The sequence below is a fragment of the Myotis daubentonii genome, chromosome 3, assembly GCF_963259705.1.
Source record: "Myotis daubentonii chromosome 3, mMyoDau2.1, whole genome shotgun sequence".
Classification (NCBI taxonomy): domain Eukaryota; kingdom Metazoa; phylum Chordata; class Mammalia; order Chiroptera; family Vespertilionidae; genus Myotis; species Myotis daubentonii.
This window is the reverse complement of record NC_081842.1, coordinates 6,443,330-6,465,280: the sequence shown is the minus strand read 5'-3', so window position 1 is coordinate 6,465,280 and position 21,951 is coordinate 6,443,330. Positions and strand designations below refer to the sequence as shown.

Here is a 21,951-nt window from a genome sequence, read left to right as displayed (position 1 = left end):
CAGATACTAATCCACTTTATATACGGGACGTCCCTGGACTTCAGTGTCTGAGGCAGGTCCTGGGACTGAGGCCCTGTGGATGCCGGAGGATGACTGCAGGATCATCGTCCCCGAGCCAGGCGGTGCGGGATTCTGCTGGAGCTGTGGTGACCACACCCACTGCCTGCTTCCTACCGTCAGGCTGGGACTAGGGCTGAGCTAATCATCATCATCAGGGGGATGCTTAGGTCTCATCCATCTCAGGAGGACCTGGAGGGCTGCCATGGAGAGGGGAGGCTGGGCTGGGGCCTGAAGGCTGAGAGGTAGTAACCAGGTAGGGCGTTTAGTGAAGGTGGGGTGGGCGAGAGGGTGTAACCTAGACCTTGCCACTTACTGGGGGCCATGGACCAGCAGCATCACTGGGGGCTTGTCGGAAAGGCCCTGCCCCAGACCTACAGAATCAGAATGCACATTTGAACAAGATCCGGCGGTGATTAATTTGTGTGTTAAAGCAGAAGAAGCCAAACCAAGGGAAGAGAGAGAGAGGGAGAGAAAGAAAGAGAGAGAGAGAGAGAGAGAGAGAGAGAGAGAGCGCAAACCATTGCTCTAGGTCCAGCTCCCTTTCTCCTGCGTGAAGTCAGCAAGACTGGAATGTAGGTTTCCGGACACCCAGTCAGCGTTTTCTCTTTCCCTCGCCTGCAGAGACCTCTACGTTTCAAGCAATTGAAATGCAATCAATAAACAGGATATTGACTCAGAGATTCACAGCAGAGAACCGGCTTTCCTTTCAGTGTCTGGCCTTCTGGGTCATGCGTGGGGATTTGTACTTGAATGTTCCCTCCTCACAGATGCAGAGTTCAGCTCACCAATTAAAACACGAATGCTCTTGCCCTGGCCAGCGTGGCTCCGTGGCTTGGGTGTTGTCCCAGGCGCCAAAAGGTTGCTGGTTAGATTCCCGGACAGGCATGTGCTGGGGTTTCCGGGCTCAATCCCCAGTAGGGACGTGCAGGAGGCAGCAGATGCATGTTTCACTCTCACATCGATGTCTCTCTCTCTCTCTCTCTCTCTCTCTCTCTCTCTCTCACTCTCACTCTCAAAAATCAATAGAAATATTAAAACAAAACAAACATTAATGCTCTTAAGGCAGAGCAAACTTTAAACCCCAAGTGAAAAGGGGGAAAGGAAATGACGCCCAGCCCATAAGATGCATGATGCACAGGAAAAGGAAATCCTACCAGCAAGCAGGTGCCTCCAAAATGAGCAAGCACTTCACAAACCATATTCCCACCGGCCAGGTGACCCGTCTCGCCCCCTGCTGTGCGGAGTGTGAACTTGGACATCATCGCAGGACAAGCACCCAAGCTCACTGAGCTCGCAGACCCTCTGTTCCCTATGACCCAGGGATGCCGTCTGCTGTCTGCTCCGGCCATGTAAGGGAGTGGCCAGGAAGGTCCAAGGAAGCAGTGAAAGTGCAGAGAGAACATCTGAGCGTTTCCTCACCTTATCACTGTTCCAGGGATCAAAACGCTAACTGGCCGCCGGCGTGGTTGCGGGGGATGGGGCTCGGCTCTCCCGCACCTCGGAGCTCAGAGCTCGGACAAGCCGTCCTCCCTGCAGCAGGGCTCAGAACTGGCTGGTGGGAACTGGTGCTGGAGGAATCTGCTGCCTCCACGCCTCCCACACTCGGGCCACATCCAGGGAGCAGGGCGGACTCAGCCAGCCCGAAGCAGCCGGCACCACCAGCATGAGTCTGGCCTCTGGACGTTGTTGTGTGCCAGTTATTGCACAATCCGCTGGCGGGTCCTGCCTCCAGGGACGCTGGAACGCAGGCTCCTGAGAGACTGGGTGGCAGGCGCGTCCCGGGAGAGGTGGGTTGGGGTCACACTGGCTGGCCCTGAGGGCCTGGCCTGCATTGGGATTTTCTCTGCAGTGAGCCAAGGGAAGGATACGGCTTGGGGGGGGGGGGGGCACCACTCACGGAGAAGGGGGGTTCCAGGTAGGAGAGGCAAAGGGCAAGAAAACCAACTGAGAGTCCAGAGGACACACCTTTAGAACTATCCTATGGGGGGTGGGGGGAGCTCTGAGCCCTTCAGGAAGTAGAACGGAAAGGATTAAGGAGCAGGTCAGTGTGAGGAGTGGAGGGGAGTGGAGAGTGACTCAGGGTTCCTGCCCGGCTGCGGGTGGGTGCGGTGCCACCCATCATGACACAGAATGAGAACCTAACAGGAGGAGGTCTGAGGAACAGAAAGAAAATCATGGGCGGCGTTTTAAAATACACTTTTTACCGGATTTTCTGATTGTAAAAATATAATCTACGGGGTGGGGCCAAGGTCGGTTTGCAGTCGGAATGGAAAATAATGCAATAATTAATGAATGATCATACAAGAATAAACCCTGTGCTTTGTGTACTGACAACTGTAAACTAACTTTTGCCCCACCCTGTACTTAGGAAATACAGCATTTTTAAAAGAATATTTAAAATCACCTGTAATTCTGTCGGAGAGAGCGGCTTCGGCTTCTTGGTGCATTGCTCCCTGGCTTCAGTCTCTCTTTCTGTACGTGTGGGCCTGTGTATGTTTGTGTGGGCATGTGTATGTGTGTTTGTATGTGTGTGTGCATGTGTATGTGTGTGCATGCACGAGAGTGCATGTGTATGTGTGCGTGTGTGTATGTGTGGGCATGTATATGTGTGTTTGTATGTGTGTGTGCATGTGTATGTGTGTGCATGTGTGAGAGTGCATGTGTATGTGTGCGTGTATGTATGTGTTGGCGTGTGCATGTGTGTGGTATGTGTATTTATAGAGGTGTGTGTGTATGTATAGAGGTGTGTGTATGTAGGCATGTGTGTGGGCATGTGTATATGTGGGTAGGTGTATGTGTATAGGTGAGTACGGGTATGGGTATGTGTGTAGGTGTGTCTATGTGGGTGTGCATTTAAAATTGTTGCTCTCACTGCATAGAGAGTTTGTCATTTTCCTCTTGATATAATATAATACAGTCATTCCCTGATCTTTAAATTATTAAGACATATTTTCCACGGCTGCTGAGGACTCTACCCCGTGGGTGCTTCTTTCCTGTGGAACAGTTAGATCACTTTCCTTCCACATTGAACAGCATGGCAATGAACATGTTTAATAAACCTTTATGTTTCAATAAAAGTTTTAAAATATTCAAATAACCTAACTGAGACATTTCTGTAGTAAAAAAACCCCAAAACAACAAACCCTGAAACTGATGTTGAAATACATACGATAAAAATCGGAGACCAAACTTCCAGTATGAGCTCAGCAACTTCCTCCTCCTTCTCTTGGAAATCACAGAAGAGAAACAAGGAAAACGAAACAAAACAAATGAATCACAAGCCGGAAGCCTGCGCTTTTAGTGAAAGCAGGAGGGAGAGGTGCGGTGCAGGCTGCCCCGACGACGCAGAAACTGCCAGAAGAGGCGGAGAGAAGCGGGCAGAGCCAAAGACCCGCAAGGGGCCTCGGGTCCCCCAGCCAATCTCAGGAGACACCAGAAAACATTCTGTTTCCTGAGCAGGGGCTCCTCCTGCAGTCAGCCTGGCTCCCTCTCTCCAGCAAGGGGCAGGGAAGGAGGGTGAGCAGGGCCCGGGCACCTCGCAGGGGCGCAGGAGAGAGGGCTGGGAAAGATGCACACACATGTTCCCCATGCCCAGAACACAGTCCTCTCGCTCGGCAGTAGAGAACGGGAAATATGACTGCTGCGAACCTGGGAGGTCAGGTGGGGCCCACTTCCTTGCTCCATCGGAACCGCCTGCAGACAGCTGCCCCACAATTCCACAGTGAGCGCGAGAGATTGGGAAAAGGATCTCAAGCAGAACTGACGAGTAAATGCTCTTTAAAAAATGTGGGAAAGAGCAGCAAAACTTACCGTTGAATGAAGGCATCAGAGAAAGGTCTTCAGAGAGCAAGAGAAAAACATGCATTTAATCAGAAATTTAAAACACACACATAAGATGGAACTGCCATTGGACCCAGTGATCCCACTTCTAGGCATATTTCCTAAGAAGCCAGAAACACCAGTCAGAAAGGACACATGCACCCCTTTGTTCATATAGCGCAACTTACAACAGCTAACATCTGAAACAGCCCAAGTGCCCATCAGTAGAAAATGGATTAAAAAGTTGTGGTACATTTACACAATGGAATATTATGCGCCTGTAAAAAAGAAGGATCTCGCCGAGGCCGGTTTGGTTCAGTGGATGGAGCGTTGGCCTGCGGACTGAGGGTTCCCAGGTTTGATTCCGGTCGGGGGCATGTGCCTGGGTTGTGGGCATGTCCCCAGTGGGAGATGTGCAGGAGGCAGCTGATCGGTGTTTCTCTCTCATCGATGTTTCTGACTCTCTGTCTCTCTCCCTTCCTCTCTGAGAAAAATCAATAAAATATATTTAAAAAAAAAAAAAGAAGAAGGATCTCTTACCCTTTGAGGCAGATGGAGGGACCTGGTGAGTATTTTGCTAAGCAAAATAAGCCAGGCAGAGAAAGACAAGTACCACATGATCTCACTTATATGTGGAACCTAATGAACAAAATAAACTGATAGACAAAATGGACCTAGAGACATTGAAGCATGTAACAGAGGGAAGGGGGAGGGACGAGATCAACCAGAGAATTTACATGCATACAGTCATAGCCCATGGGCACAGACAATAGTGGGGTGAAGGCCTGGGGAGGGGCTGCGAATGCAGAGAGGTGTCAATAGGGGAACAAGGGGGACATCTGTAATACTTTCAACAATAAAGATAAATTAAAAATAAAAAACGAAAGCATATTGGATCCACTTTTCAACAGAGGCCCATGATGAGGAAACACAAAAATTGGGGAAGATACCAAAGTAACAGGAGATGAAATTCAAGTTGACCAAACTCCAGAGAGACAGAAAAAAAAAAAAAAAGACAAAGTCATGAGAAGAAGCCCTAGAGAGCATAGATACTTGTGAAAACATAGAAAGGAATACAGTAGATAGAAATGAGGCAAGTGGAAAGATGTATGAAAATAAAGAAATATTCTTGAAATACTATAAAATGACAGACATAGAAGATAAGCAAAGCAGATCTAACATATGTAAAATTCAAGTCCACATAAGAAGTGGGAAGGGCTCTAGCAATAGAAGAGAAGACATATTGAACTTTCCTGCGCCAGGAAACTTGATCCCAAATGGTTATCATGAGCCCTCTCTCCTAGGCTTTAAAGATAAGAAAAGTATATTCTGGGCAGCTAGAAAAAAAAAGTCAAGTCACTTAAAATAAGAGGAGCCACGTAGAGCTGACCTCAGTTTCCCCCAAAGCAATGTTTAAATCAGAAGGTAGGGATGCCATACAACTTCCAGGACAAACATGGAAGAAAGGAAACCCAGAACAAGGCTTTTATATCCAGCCAAAGCTTCCTTTATATATAAAGGATGCAGGTGTTTTTTTTTCTTTTGTTAATCCTCACTCAAGGATATTTTCCCACTGATTTTTCGAGAGAGTGAAAGAGAGAGAGAAAGACAGAGAGACACATCGATGTGAGAGAACCACATCAATTGGTTGCCTCCTGCATGTCCCTCTTACCAGGGCCGGGGCCAGGGAGGAACCTGCAACCAGGGTACGTGCCCTTGACTGGAATCGAACCCAGGACCCTTTGGTCTGCAGGCCGCTGACACTTTATCTGCCAGGGTTCCTGTCCCAGCATCAAGAAGGGTTCAGGAATCTGGAGAAGGCTGTGCGTAGATGAAATAGGAGTCCAGAGATGAAATATAATTTTGAAAGGCATTTGGGGGTCAGAGGAGCCTAGTTTAAAGGAAACTAAGATCTCCTGTCTCAGGATCCCATGCTTTTTAATTTGTCCTGAGGCGAGGCAGAAATATACACTTCAAAGCGTCAGGGTTTCCTACAGAGTCCATTGTCAGAATAGGGGAGAATTAGCCTATGGCTGTTCAGGTGTTTGGCCAGTAGGAGGCAATAACATGTAGATTAAGATGCCCTGAGCTGTCTGGCAGCAAGCAATCATCCCTTTTCAGGTTTGGGGAAATGCCATCAGCTATTCCCAGATGCAGCCCTGCTGTCATGCTGGAATTGGCTTCCAGCATTATCCACTGAGCCAAACTGGCTAGGGCGTGGCTTCGCATAGTTTTAACAAACAAGGACTCAGAACCTGTTAGAAGTCCTTTTTGAGGCGACTCCTGGAAGAAAACTCTATCCATTCCAGAGGCAATTGGGGAAATGGCAAAAATATAATGCTGAACACCAAGGGGTAAAGAAATAGTTTTAGTAGCAATGTGTACCTGATAGGGCTGTTCTGGGTAGAAATGTCGTCATATACCTAATATGCATAGCTAAAATTTGCTGTTTAATAAATGTTAGCTCCCATCCTTCTATATTTGTTACATATATTTTCTCCATTATTTCCCCCTGTAGCATTTTGACTGCAGCATGCACCATTCTCAATTTTAAAAAGTAATTTTCCTTTCAATTTCCAATGTGAAACCTTATAAAGACAGTGGTGACCTAACCGGTTTGGCTCAGTGGATAGAGCATCGGCCTGCGGATTCAGGGGTCCCGGGTTCAATTCTGGCCAAGGGCATGTACCTTGGTTGTGGGCACATATCCAGTGGGGAGTGTACAGGAGGCAGCTGATCGATGTTTCTCTCTCATTGATGTTTCTAACTCTCTATCCCTCTCCCTTCCTCTCTGTAAAAAATCAATAAAATATATTTTTTAAAAAAAGACAGTGGCATAATGGTTGAGATCAGATAAGCTGGTTTATGGGTCTGGACTTTGCCACCCACGGGGAGAGCCTGGAGACTTCATGGCACCTCCGTGACAGTTTCCTTCCCTGGGGGACAGCCGGGTGACAGGCCAGGGCTGGAAATGTGTCCTGTGGATTACCTCCAAGACTTACTAGACATCGAGCCAGCATGTTTTGCAGATTTGTATTTAAAAGAATGGAGGGCTGGACAGCTTTAACGAGCTGCCGGGGTGTAGTATAATGACATGCACACACTTGGTAAAAGCTGCCTTTAAAAGCCACACAGAATGGGGGAAAAAACAATAGCACAAACTTCCCGCCACAAAGTTTCACAACAGCACCACCTAGTGATAAACACACAAAATCACACCTGCAATGCCACCCGCAACTTAAAAGATGGCAAAAAAGAAAAGAAAGTGAAAACTCACATCAAATGATCTCCTTCATTATTAGAAAGCAGATTTCCTATTCTGTTTCTCCAGTAACTACTGCTTCACCTCCTAATGGTTTGAAATGTTTTTTTTTTCTTCTTGTCTGGGTATTGTCAAATGAAATGTCCAATCATTGAAAGAAACCTGTTTCTCAAGGATTGGTTATATCACAGCTTGTGGACAGTGTCCCTCTCCATTAATCAAGTGTTTCTGACTCGCCCGACTTGGTGCAGACCCCTCCAGACCCACTCAGGGGGACCCTTCCGCCCCGGAAGGGGGGGGCAGCACCTGGGTGAGAGTGGGTGCAGACCAGATGTGCTTTGGGAGGGGCCGGGAGCGGGGTGCACTCTCACAGCAAACACTTGTCTTGGCTGTTTTGCTGGGCATGCGACTAGGAGCGGTTTCTTGTCTAGAATTTGGAGAACACCATGTCCCTGCAGAGGGGTGTGTGTGTGTGTGGGGGGGGAGATGGGGGAGGCGGGAAGCACAGGTGCCCCCGAGCGGCCACATTCAGTCTCAGCACCGGGCTGACTGCCCCGTCCCATCTTACGGCACTAAACATGCTTACTCGGTGTCTTTTCCACAGGCGCTTTCTCTGCACTCCCAGGATGGTTCTCACACTCCGGCTACTTTATTTTCCTCCCATTTTCAGTATATTCTACACCAGTGGTTCTCAACCTTCCTAATGCCGTGACCCTTTAATTCAGTTCCTCATGTTGTGGTGACCCAACCATAAAATTATTTTCGTGGCTACTTCATAACTGTAATGTTGCTACTGTTATGAATCATAATGCAAATATCTTTTTTTTTAAATATATTTTATTGATTTTCCACAGAGAAGAAGGGAGAGAGATAGAGAGTTAGAAACATTGATGAGAGAGATGGATCAGCTGCCTCCTGCACGCCCCCCAGTGGGGATGTGCCCGCAACCCAGGTACATGCCCTTGACCGGAATCGAACCTGGGACCCTTGAGTCCGCAGGCCGACGCTCTATCCACTGAGCCAAACCGGTTTGGCCGTAATGCAAATATCTGATATGCAGGATGTATTTTCATGGTTACAAATTGAACATAATGAAAGCATAGTGATTCATCACAAAACAATACGTAATTATATATGTGTTTTCCGATGGTCTTAGGCGACCCCTGTGAAAGGGTTGTTCGACCCCCAAAGGGGTTGCGACCCACAGGTTGAGAACCGCTGCTCTACACCTTAACAATCAAGCCTGGACCCTCCCTCCATTCAATTTCATCTCTGCTCCTTTCCAGGAACCTACATCCAGTCGTGGAGGTGCAGGGACCATGACGCATCACCCACTGTCCCTTCAGAGCCACGACTTGAACTAGATATTAAAAAAAAAAAAATTCCAAGCCCAACGTGTTGGAAGTATTATTTATTCAAACAAATCAAAGTCTTTTATCGCCTTTTCAGTGGTTTACCCTTAAACTGGTGGGACATACAAGTACAAAAACACGATCACTTTAGAAAACACGCTTTGAAGAGCACAATTTGGACAGTGTCTCCAGAGCGTCCGCCGAGATGGAGCGAACACCTCCTTCCCCAGCTCTTGATCCTACCGCGACTTTAAATCAGTGCCGTGTACTAAAGGCAGAGGGGAAATTCCAAAAGGGAGATACTTAAGCATTTTAAAAAAATACAAGTTACACTTAAGAATTGTGTATGAAAGGCTGTTAGTCTGAGAGATGTACAATACATTCTGCAAAGTGCGACCCCTGGCGGCTGCGTTAGAACACAGGTTTGCAGCCTTCCTAAGGAGAACACGAGTGTCTGCTGTAAGTGGCAGAGCACAGGGGCTTTCTACTTTCAGTATATTCATCTGTGCAACTAGCAGAAATAGTAGGACATACGCCATTTTAGATGACAAGAATCCAGCTTTCATTACATGACAAATCTGATTTCTTCTCTCTCTTCTCACAGGTACTAATGGCTACACTGAGAATTCCCGATCCCCACTGAGGAGAACATACGTCTGCAATGAGGAGAGTGAGGGGAAAAATGCCAAGTTGATAACACTAGCAACAAAGAACACAAAATTATATAAGAAATGGGAGTTGAGGGAGTTTATTTTGGGTGATTTTCATTATAGAGATCCTTCACTGACTTGGATCCCTTTTTCTTTATCACAAAAAGAGAAACATTTAATGTTTTCTTAACTTTCACTCAGAGGCGTTAACTTAAAAACTAAAAATTTCACTCTGGCAGATACAGTGAAGGGAGCTGAAACCTTGGTTCTCTTAGCGATCTTAGCCACCAGGTGCACATCCAGCCGACAGAGAAACATGCCCTGTGCCTGGGGAGACCCCTGCCTTCTCAAATACCCTGATCCGTGCCTCCATCACGAGTCAAAATACAAACATTCCAACCGAAATGAAGAACATTCTGTGGGAAAACACGAATGGTAAGGAGGCTAGGTTTCAAGGTCCTGGAGGGTGCAAGGCCCCTTTCCGTGATACCAGTAAGATGACAGCTGGGCTCAACAGACTCGGAATCTATTTCACAAACCTGTCATTTGTAACTACACAATCACACGTCTACAGTGGCCAAGTACCCTCCTCAGATTGACCTGGGTGGGGTACCCATGTGGAACCTACAAATTCAGACTTCGCCCAGTTGGTCTTATACAAATAATTTTCCACCTGCAAAGAGAGCCACCCACTCATCATCACTGCTTCGTAGGCACCGCAAACTCCATCCAGCAGGTATCGAGGGGCCAGACCGCCCTGGGACATCAGAGACCAGGCGTCCAGAGTCACTCTCTCCTGGGCTGGGTCTGAGTTTATCAGGGACCTTTCTGTGCCTCTTGGCCCAGCCCGAGCTGACCCACACTCGTTAAGAGCAAGCGTGCTGTGAATCACACAGTACAATGTAGTTTAGAAACACTGGCCATCTGCATATAATAATATCTGATTATAAGAAGCACAGAGAAAGTTTGGGGGTAGAGAAGAAAACACTGTATTGACTGGTTGCAGCTGGTGTCCTCACCCATACAGGGCTGGGCAAAAGTAGGTTTATAGTTGTGAGTCCGCAAAGCACAGTTTAGTCTTGTATTATTATTTACTAACTAGAGGCCCGGTGCACAAAATTCATGTGCTGGGATGGGGGCGGTCCCTTAGCCCAGCCTGTGCCCTCTCACAGTCCAGGAGCCCTCAGGGGATGTCCATCAGCCAGACAACCTTAGCGCTGCCACGGAGGCAGGAGAGGCTCCCGCCATCGCCGCTGTGCTTGCCAGCCATGAGCCCAGCTTAGGGCTTCTGGCTGAGTGGCACTCCCGCTGTGGGAGTACACTGACCACCAGGGGGCAGCTCCTGTGTTGAGCATCTGCCCTCTGGTGGTCAGTGCACATCACAGCGACCAGTTGTTCTGCTGTTTGGTCAATTTGCATATTAGCCTTTTATTATATAGTATTGTTGTATTATTTTCCCATACGAACAACTGTAAACCTACTTTTGCCCCACCCTGTATTTAGTTCCAGTAGCTGACGGAACTAGAGGTTTGGCATTCTGATGTCACTAGCAGGCCTGGCTCTGCTCTCCCTTCCACACTCCACGGACGTGGCTGACGACCACGGCAGGCTGTCTCTACCCGCCCATGATGGCAATCACGCTGACCCAGGGCCTTGCCCAAGGCCAGAAGCATGTCTGCGCTCCCTAGAGTCACCTGGGGATGCTCATCACCTGGCCCAGGCCATGTGCAGTGCAAGGGTCCACTTTCTCACTGCCCATGCCGACACTGGGCATGTGACCCCAGCTGGAATATTCCTGATGTTTGGGGTTGGCGGCTGTAGAAAACAATTTGCACCTCCAATCAATTCAGCAACTTTAAGGGTAAAAGACACCCGTGGGTTCCTGGAATTGAAGCTACTTTTTTAAAAGAGCCAGTTCTGCTTGTTTTGTTCCACACTGTTGATTATTTTTAAATTTCCCTTCCCCACTCTCAGCATGTCTTTTCCCCTTTGCTGTGTAATTGGTAAACAGCCATGAGTTTGAATGTGACATTCTCACGACCCAACAGAAACGCGCACAGTAAGTTCTGCCGCGTGCAGTTTGCTTGGCACTAAACATCTAGTATCTTTCTTGGCAAAACTGTAATTTTATATTTTATGGTGGTTAGGTTTTTTTCCCCTAAAAAAATAAAAATTCTCTTCGTGGCAGTTCTGTCATCAATTGTGATAAGTTTGCACAAGCACACTGCGATCCCAGGCAATTATCTGGTTTCCCTGAATGAGGATCAAGTCTGTGAAACTAGATTATTGTTGTTGATGAAGCAGGCTGCGGGGAGGTGATTTATTCCCAGCGACATCACGTGGCACAAGGCCAGAGCTGAGAAGAGAACCAGGTTTGGCAGCTCCGCCACGTGGGGGCCCGGACAGGGGAAATTAACAAATTCCCACCCTCCCAGGGAACCTATTAAATAATGCAACACTCCTTCCTCACCTTAGATGAGATAACGCAATCACAACTGCTTTGTAAAATCCAGGACCCAGAGCTCCACGGAGTGAGTGACGCATCGCTGGGAGCTACTTTCATAATTTGGAACCACAGTTAGTTAACCCCACATTGATCTCCAGCCGAAACCTCCGCATTTCACGATGCATCAGGTAAAATCCTTCCCGATGTTAGGGGGCGGACTGCGGTCAGAAAACCCGTGCTGTCACACGCAGGGATCTTTCACGCTGCGCACTTGTTTCAGGTTCAGAAGGAATACAAAATAGTGCACGGGACATGCCAGGAGACCCCGAGCTATCACTTGTCGTGCTTTCCAATTCCCGAGGAAAGAATGGGCCTGTCCTATTTCATAAACAGTTTTAGCCACTGAAGACAGGATTTCGTTTCAGGCTTCCAAATACTTCATCGGGATTACAGAGCATTGTTCCCGTAGAAGCAGCCATTGCCCATCAGAGAGCTGGCAAGGGTTTGACAACAGCCTCATGCTAAGCTGCAGTTTTCAGGCAAGAACCATCTCCCAGCATTTCTCAGTGTGTCACCAGCTAAGAATGACACCCTCAAACGGCTGCTACTTCCTTTCCTGCTCAAAACAAGCTCCTTGAAGGTGTCCCGAGCCAAGTCTCAATCTACGTAACGGGAGGAGGTGGGAGCCACTCACCGGGTTTTGACTCAGGGTCCAATTTTTGGCGGCAAGCTATGCCAAGAAAATGCCCCGCGTCCAATTGTCTATTTCATTCTCGGTGCTAAATTAGGCTTTTGTAATTTAAGTATTCCCATTAAAATGTCACATCCAATGACACCAGAGATGAAAAGGTAGAGAAACGTGAGACGAAATACAGAGAATTACAGCACACTTCATTCACACACCCCAGCTTGAAATCTAATTTGCTCTTAGCACGAACGCCGGGAAGGGTGTCTGCTAATGGGCTGCAATAGAAATATTCTGAGCTCAGACACCTAACGAGGGAAATGGCACGGAGGACACCTGCCCGAAGACACAGGAAGCAAAACTAACCGGGTCACATCGGCAACTCTCTCCTTACTTCAGCGGTTCAGGCTTTTCGAAGCAAGGGGAAGGTGCCATGGAGGGGCGCTGCCTTCCCTTCTAGGCAAAGTGGCCCACAAAACAGCTGCCCGGGAGAAGGCCAATAAGGCAAGAAGAGGATTAGGCTTCCAGAGAGTTCTAACTCTGAAATGTATCTTACCTGTATTAACTAGCTGAGACCAGACGTGATGATGAGCATCTGATAACGATCAGATGAGTTTTCTCCCACCATCCCCTCCTAAGAGGCTCATTCCTGCCGTGCTTGAACTGCAGCGAGAATAACACAGAAAAGTCATGTTTCTCCGCACAAGTACCTGTGAGAGCTGGTCTGCGAGGCCACCGTGACAGGCAGTCAGCGACCTCCCATCTCTTCGGCACTGGCATATATTTCTAAATAGGGAGGTGACCCTGGGATCCAGTGAGCAGAGCCGGTGGCTGACCACCCACAGGCAGCCTATTTTGAACACAAAAAACACTCCAGCCAGAGGAGATCCTCCACAGTTAGCCCTTCCAGTGGGATTTTATTATACATCCAACTCACCGCAGTAGCAATGCAGAGTGAACATTGAACTTGGCACACAGACAGGAGAGAAGGGACGCTGGCCTCGAGCCCTTCTCCCAGTTACATCAGATCATATAAGGCTGATTATTTCGAGTTACAGGTTTTTGGCTTTTCTTTGGCAAAGGCCTCAAATGATAGCAAGAGGGGATTTCCCCGAATAAAGACACCCCCGCACACCCAGCGGGCACAAGGACAGAACGCGCCCAAGGGGCGAGCATGTGGGCCACCCGCTCCGCCGGTTGGTTTAAGCGGATGCAGGCGGGCGTGCTGGAGTCCAAGGGGTTCTGCCAACGGCAACACGTGGTTTCCCAGCACAGGAATAGCCAGAAGGTCCCTCGAGTCCTTGGCATGTCTTGCGTCTTCCTTCCCCTGCGAGCCGGTCAGAAGTGCAGGCATTTAGCCGTTTCCTACTCTCAAAAGGGTAACTGTCAACCTACCTTCGTAGAAGGTCTGGGAAAAGGAACCACTGAGCCCGTGACATGGACTGTGTTTCTCTCACTGAAACGCTGTTTACTGACTGTAAGATGAGCGTATGAGCTAGTGCCCGGCGTGGTGGCGGAAGCTCCCGACGCACGTGCGGTTCGGAGCCAGCCGCTGGCCTGCTGGCAGGAAGGTTCTATCAGGACAGGGCGACGCTGGAACCAGCCTCCTGCACCCCCACCTGGGGTCGGACCCCGGGCGGAGTCATGGTGGAGGTAGCGTCTGTCTTTGACCTTCACGCCAGCAACACTATGGAAGCACTAATGGGCGAAGGCCTGGCATCTTCAGAGGGGCTGGTGAGGACCACTGGGTGCCGATCTCCCCTCAGGGCCCAGAAAGGCCCAGAAAAGCGGCCTGCTGCTGTCTCCGACTCAGAAGGAAGGCCGGTTCTATCATCAGGCCGCAGGCTGCTTCTCCTGCCATCGTGTTGTGAGCCTTGGACCCCTCGGACCCTGGTGGACGCCTGGTGCAGAACACCCTTAAGTGCAATGGGTGCCAAGCTTCCCGGGAGCCGAGAGGAGAGATGGACTATATGCCCTCCCTTCTCCAGAGATGGGAGCGGAGCGCAGCGCACCAGCCACGGCTTGCTTTTGGTTTCGAGGCACAACAAGACGGTGTGGTATGCCAGTCACATGGTCTGAAGCCCGATGCACTCTGTTTTGGTTTAGATTGAGGTGGTTTTATTATCATTTTTCTCGGAAGAAGGACGCTAAGAAATCAAGAATCAAAATACAGTGAATCTGGAAGGCATCTGGGAGCAGAAGAGAGATTTAAGAGTAATGGACATGGGGAGCACCCTGGCCGGGCGCCCCCTGCCTGCTGCACTTAGGATTTAATTCTCTTAGGAGCTGAGTTCAAGGTTGCTGGAGTTCAGGCTTTGCTCTTCATTTCCAGCGATGCCGGACCAGGGAGGACTCATCGTTGACAACTTCGGGGTCCCGGGGGCCGTGCCGACACCGGACCGGGAGCAGTAGCAGGATGATTAAGGTGAGAAGGATGATTCCACACACACTCATGAGAGTATAGGAGACGATCCACAAGATGGGCTCGTTCAAAGGCAGGGTGGGGACACAGTTGCTGGCTATGTCGTCTGTTGAGAAAGGCCCAGAAATTTCAGACACCGGGGTACCTGCAATTTCTGAGGAGACAGAAGGGGGAAACGCACAGCTGTGAGATGAGCAGTCCATCACTAACATACGACAAAAGAGATAACCCCGTGCTTTATCGAGCCACAGCCACGTGGCACCAGGCGCAATGGCTCAGGCACCTGGGCGAGCCCTGGGGGAGTCTCGGTGGCAGCGTGCCTTCGGGGGTCCATCCCCCGGGACTGGAACGACAGCAGGTTTCAAGGTTCAGGTGTGGAAACCGCCTGGTAGAAGGGCACCAGGGAAGCACCAGGCATACCACGGAGGGCAGGTGAGAGCATCGGTCCGTGCCTGGCAGGCCCAGCTGGGTTGGTTGGTTGTGAGAAAGGAAGAGAACAGCAGTACCCACAGCCGAAAGCTCAGCTGAACCCGCCTGCATCCTGGGGACCTCCCCAGTGGGGTCACCTGGGTCCATGCTCTGGAGGACCCTCATTCTACAATGTGATAGTTTTACTTTTAGTTTTTAGAGGAATCGCTACACTGCTTTTTCATAATGGCTGCACCATACAACCCAGAAATTCCACTTCTGAGTAGTTCTCCAAAGACAAACACTAATTCAAAAAGACATATGCACCCCTGTGTTCATACGGCATTATTGATGACAGCCAAGACATGGAAGACACCTGGGTGTCATTCATAAATGAATTGACAAAAACATGGTACATATGTACAATGAAATACTACTCAGCCATAAGGAACAAACAAACAAAGAAAAACGTAACCTTGCCATTCATGACAACAGGGGTGGACCCAAAGGGTATTACGCTAAGTGACATAAGTCAGACAGAGAAAGACAAATACTGTATGGTTTCACTCATCTGTGGAATCTAAAAAAACCCACAAAATGAAACAAAACAAAAATCAAACCAAAAAGCCTCCAAACAGACCAAAAAAACAGAGATTAAAGTGGTGCTTGCCAGAGGGGATGAGGGCAGAGGGATGGGTGAAAAAGGTGAAGGGGGATATAGTGAGTGAATACTGTGATGTTTGCATGGTGACAGAGGCTCGCTAGACGTAATGTGCTGAGGTATGTAGACGTCAAATCACTGTGGTGTATACCTAAAGCTCATATAATATTGTGTCAACTATACTTGAAGACAGAAGTACTTAAAAGAGTATATTCAACAACCACAAAACCTCTACAATGGGCAGTGTCCTTGCTTCAGCCTGACCCACACTCTTCATGGAGTCCATGGCCACCGGGGTCAGACTGGCCCAGGTGCTCCTTCTCCACCCCACACTGGTACTACGTCAGTCACATGTACAGCGTACGGAGGACCCAGAATCGAGAGTGGTAAATGAGTGCACCATCGGGTTCATGACGAGTGGTGAACAAAGAGAAAGCCGGGTAAAACCAATTCCGTGGCTTCTGCTGGCCGACACTTAGACGAGGCTCCCACCGGGGAGGCAGTTGCAAATGTCTTTTCACAGTAGGTCATCTGTCTTTTAAAACATTTATTGGCTTTATAAATAGTGATGCTTTAACACCTGCAATTATGAGAGTGGAACATGCATAGTGCAAAGACCCTAATCCAGGAAGGCATAAAGAACTTAAAATGACCTGAAATCACTTCTATTTCCAGACAAAACAGAGTAGGAGGGACCAGATTTACCCTCCCACCTGAAATAACTCAGAAATTGGACAAAGTGTATGGAAAGAAAACACTGGAGATCTTGGAAGCTGGGCGAGGAGTGACGGTTAAGTCCTGAGAGGCGGGAGACAGATGAAGTGAGGACAGTCGCTCAGCTTACTGACTCGGGAGTTTCCGGGTTGTGGAGCAGGAAACAGAGACATGGGCAGAAGCCAGCAGAGCTCCCCGCGCTGGGGAGACAGGTAGTCGAAACTGGTAGAGTTTGCAGGGAGAGTCAAGGACAGAGGGCAGCTGTGCAGAAGGAAATGCCACACTTCTCAGGGGCCTTCATCTGGGTGCTGACCAAAAAAAGAGTGACGTCCAGGGCAAGAACCACTGGAGAGGATTAGAAGACACAGTGCTTGGGGCTCACATAGGGCTGAGAAGAGTGCCTATTGCCAACTGTTTCCTGTTCACTCTCTTTCCCAGGAAGCAAGAGAAAGAACAAACCCAACTCACAGGGTATCCCTGAGAGCACTAAGAGTCTTTTGTCTGTCACAGGAAAAATTAACCATAGATTAAACACAGCTCTCATATCATCGCATGATGCTCAAAGGCAAGACAGGGCAGGATCAACGCTTTTTAAGTAACGTAACTGATCAAGAACAAATCTCAGGAATATTTGTCAAGATACAAAAGTATTGAGCACTCTTTTGGGCTCCTAAGCCCAATTTCAATGTGCGGAGGGAGTGGTTCCAACACCAGGAAGCAATTCTTGCACCGTCCAAGGATTCAACTCAATGCTGACACTAGCTATTTTTAGAAAAGACCTAAATCAAACTTCTAGAGATAAAAACTGCAATGTGCGAGATAAAAACACACTGTGCAGTATTAACAGCAGATGATACACCGCAGAAAACAAGACTGGTGAACTTGAAAACATAACAGGAGCTATCCAAAATGAAATACAGAGGAGCAAAACATTTACAGAAGCTCGGTAGCATGTGGGACTACTTAGAGGGGCTGAATATCCATGCAATTAGACTACCCAAATGAAAGAAGGGGGTGAGGAGAAAAAAATACTCCAAGATCTAATATAATTTTTCTAAATTTGATGGAGACTATAAACCACAGATCCAAGAGGTTCAAAGAACCCCAAGCACAAGAAACATGAAGTAGACTACACCAGTGAATCCCTGAAAACCAGTGGTAAAGAGAAAATCTTAATAGCAGAGAGAGAAAAAAAGAAATATTTTGTACAAAGAGACAAAAGGGATTAAAGAAGATTTCATGTCAGAAATAATGCAAGCTATAAGGCATGGGGTGGGTGATGGTGGTGGGGGAAACATTGCCAACCTAAATTTTATACCAGGCAAAAATATCTCTCAAAAAAATAAAGATAAAAGACATTTTCAGACACACATAAGCTGAAAGAATTCATCACAAGAAGATGCACACACACATATACACTGGAATATTATCCAGTCTAAAAAAAAAAAAAAAAAAAAAGGAAACCTTGTCATTTGTGACAACATGAATGGACCTAGATGATACTATGCTAAGTGAAATAAGCCAGACGCAGAGAGGCAAATGCTGGGAGATCTCACTTATATGTGGAATCTAAAATAGTCGAACTAAGCAGCCAAGAGTAGACTGGTGGTTGCCAGGGGCTGGAGGGAGGGGGAAATGGGGAGATGTGGGCCAAAGGGTATATAGTTTCAGGTATGTGAGATGAACAAGTCCTAGCGATGTAATATACAACACGGTGATTGTAGTTAACAATATTATATTGTATACCTGAAATTTGATAAGAGGGTATATCTTCAATATTCTTACCAACACCACCCCCCAAAAAAGAAAGAAAATGGTAACTGTGTGAGGGGGGTGAATGTGTTTATTAGTCTGATTGTGGTGATCATTTCACAATGCATGTGTATACTAAAACACTGAGTTGTGCACCTCAAATATATATGTCTTTTATTTTTCACTTATACCACAATAAAGCTGAAAAAAAGAAAAAAAAATCACAGCTGACCTGCCCTATAAAATACACTAAAGGAAGATCTTCAAGCAGAAGATCAACGATACCAGGTGGAAACCTAGATCTACACAAAGAAATGGTCACTCGGAGGCCATTCGAACACCTGCATGCTGAACTGTAAATAGGTAAGAAGATAACTGATTTAAAGCAAGAACAATGACAATGTACTGGGTGGTTTAACACAAGTGAACTGTAGGACAGTGACCACAGGGGGGGCAGTGGGGAGAAGCGGAGGTATACGGTTGTGGGTTCTTCTGCTGTATGAAGTGGCAGACTGTGATAAGGTGTACACTATAAACCCTAAGGCAACCACTAAAGTAACACAACAAAGAGCGATAGCTAATTAACTAGCCGTGGAGATAAAAAAGAAATAGAAATAATGCAAAAGAAGGCAGGATAAGAGGAAAACAGGTGGAAAAAGAACAGACGAGACAGAGAAAACAAGTAACAACATGGTAGACTTAAACACAACCATACCGATCAACACATTAAACACAGCCTACACGGGGGGCTGGCACCCTTTCTCTGTAAGGACCACATAGAAAACATGGTAAGCTTTCTGGGCCACATACGATTTGTATCATATACTCTTTTTGATCCTTTTTACATAAGCCCTTTAAAAATGTAGAAACTATTCTTGTTTCAAAAACAGTCTGCACGCCAGATTTGGCTGGCACGCTGTTGTCTGCCAATCTGTGGTCTAAACACCCCAACGAGAAAGCAGAGGTTGTCAAATGAGATAAAAAGCAATATTTAGTTTCATGACTATATGCTGCCTACCAGTAACCCGTTTTAAATGTAAATACTCAGATATATTAAAAGATAAAGGATGGAAAAAGATGTCTCATGCTAATGCTAATCCAAAGAAACCCAGAGTGGCTATATTAATACTAAACAGAGTAGGCTCAGAGCCAAGAGTATTGCCGGGGATGAGGATAGTAACTTCATAATGATAAAATGTTCAATCATAAATAAAACATAACACTAAATGTTTATGTACCTAATAAGAGTTTCAAAATACATGGAAAAAGAATGATGAAACTGCAAGGAGAAATGAACAAATCCTCAAAAATAATTAAGAGATTTCAACATCCCTTTCTCAATAATAGATAGAGCAAGTGGACAGAAATAAGTAAGGACACACAGCCTACCTTACCAGCACTACCAATCAGCTTGACCTAATTGACAATTGATAGAATACGCCACCCACACAGCTGAATAGACATTGTTTTCAAGAGCAGATGAAATATTTAACAAGATGGGCCCTATTACAATCTATCAAACAAGTTTCAATAAACTTAAAAAGGCTGGGTTTATACTATGTCCTCTGACCACAGTTGGAATTAAATTAGAAGTCAATAACAGAAAGATACCTGGAAAATCCATAATCACCTGGAAACGAAATAACCCAGCTCTGAAACTGTAAGAATTCTATAAGGAAACACAGGAGGAGAAGTCCCAGAGTTAGGCAAAAAGTGTCTTTAGTTACAGCACCAAAAAGTACCAACCGTAAAGGAAAAGAAGAATAAGTTTTACTTTATCCAAATTAAGACCTTCTCTTTGAAAGATGATATTCAGAGACGGAAAAGACTGGGAGAAAAATACTTGCAAGTTACATTTCTTATAAAGGATTCGAATTCTGAACATACAGAACTCTGAAAACTCAATAATGAGAAGGTAAAGAATTCAATATAAAAATGGGCAAGAAAATCTGAAAAGACACTTCAGCCAAGATGTGTGAACGGCATATACACACGTGAAAAGAAGCTCGAGGTTATTAAGGAAATGCAAATTAAAACCACAATGAGATACCACCCAGGAGCTATTAAAATGGAAAAGGCTGACCAGCCCTGGCCGGTGTGGCTCAGTTGGTTGGAGCATTGTCCTTCTTGGGTGAGGATTTACAATTTTTTAAAATTAATTTTATAGAAGAGACTGAGCCCTGTTCAGCATGGCTTAGTGGTTAGAGGTTGGCCTACACACCAGAGGGTCTCAGGTACGATTCCTAGTCAAGAACAGGTACCACGGTTGCAGGGTCCATCCCTGGCCCCAGTTGGGGCACGTGCAGGAGGCAACCAGTCGATGTGTCTCTCTCACATGGAAGTTTCTCTCTCCTCCCCCGCCATTCTCTCTAAAACTCAATGGAAAAAATAGCCCTGGGTGAGGATTAACAACAACAACAAAAGACCGACCATCTCAAATGTTGGTGGAATGTGGAGGAAGTGGAAGGTAACTCTGGAAAAGTTTGGCAGTTTTTTGGGAAGTGAAACATACCTGTCATAGGACCTAGCCATTCCCCTCCATGGATTTACCCAGGAAGAATGAAAATACATGTCCGAGGACGTCTACACTAACAGAGAGCAGGGTGGTGACTGCATAACTGGTGATGGAAAAAATGAAATAAAAGAAAACAATAAATAAACAAAAACTAGAATGGCCAGATCTTTTTCACCGTAGCGTGCAAAAGCAAGTGAACCGTTTCCAAAGACTCGGTCCTGAGATGGTTTCTGAGGCGGGCTCTGGACCTGCAGGGCCATTTGCTCCGCAGGCACGTGAAAGCCACTGTTGCTGGGCGCCGTGGTCCCTCCCGTGAAGGGAGGAAGCAGGGCTGCCCAGTCTCTGCCCTTGGGGCCCTGTGGCTTTGACATCTTTTTTTTTTTTTAATATATTTTTTTTATTGATTTCAGAGAGGAAGGGAGAGATAGAGAGATAAACATATCAATGATGAGAGAATCATTGATCGGCTGCCTCCTGCACGCCCCCTACTGGGGGCTGAGCCCACACCCTGGGCATGTGCCTCGACTGGGAATCGAACTGTGACCTCCTGGTTCATAGGTCGATGAACAACCACTGAGCCACACCAGCTGGCTTTGACATCTTTTGATTGAATTCTAAGTAGAAGGCAGAGCACAGCTCTGCAACTCTGTTCTTAACAGCGAATGTTCCTATTTTTACACATGAACATGTACCAGATGATCCACTTTCAACCTGCAGCAAAGAAAATTCACAGTGATGACTGCCAAATCCACGGTGCCTCCAGTTGTACAAGCTGAAATCCACACGGCGCTGGTGCCGAACGTCTCCAGCTATAAAAAGAGCTGGGTGGCATTTCAGAAGCTGTGGACACAGGGAGAGTTGTCAGTGTGAACGCTAGTGTTTTCCTGGCTGGAGGACACTTGGCCCAGGAGACACGGGCCGTTGAAAGCCCGTCTCCAGGATCTGTGCCAGGCGTGTGAGACTATCTGCTGAGGATCCAGGCTGGCCAGCTGCGTGCCGCACCGTGACTGCCACCTCGTCTACCTGGCTCTGATCGGAGGCTGGAAGAGTGCCTCTCTGCAAGGGTGTGGCCAGGGGGCAGTTGAGAAGAGGCAGGGCAGCATAACAGAAGCATCTGGGGATCTTTTCCCCAAAATCCACCACCCTCCCACCCACCGCCGTCCTGGTGGACCCTGGCTGAGACAGGAGGTGAGGACGTGGGCCAC

At 47.3% G+C, this 21,951-nt stretch overlaps 1 protein-coding gene across 3 annotated transcripts in view; it reads right to left on the bottom strand.

The window, feature by feature from the left end:
- Nucleotides 1-13,166: 13,166 nt before the first annotated feature.
- The window catches only part of BACE2 (beta-secretase 2), a 73,004-nt gene continuing 64,219 nt past the window's right edge, over nucleotides 13,167-21,951 (bottom strand). For 2 of the 3 annotated variants that reach the window (XM_059686497.1, XM_059686496.1), the window contains one exon: nucleotides 13,167-14,850. In XM_059686497.1, coding sequence (XP_059542480.1) covers nucleotides 14,597-14,850 — 254 coding nt within the window. In that variant the 3' untranslated portion in view covers nucleotides 13,167-14,596. Of the gene's footprint in view, nucleotides 14,851-21,438; nucleotides 21,587-21,951 lie in introns of those variants that run through there. The other variant, XM_059686498.1, reaches the window with a different exon arrangement.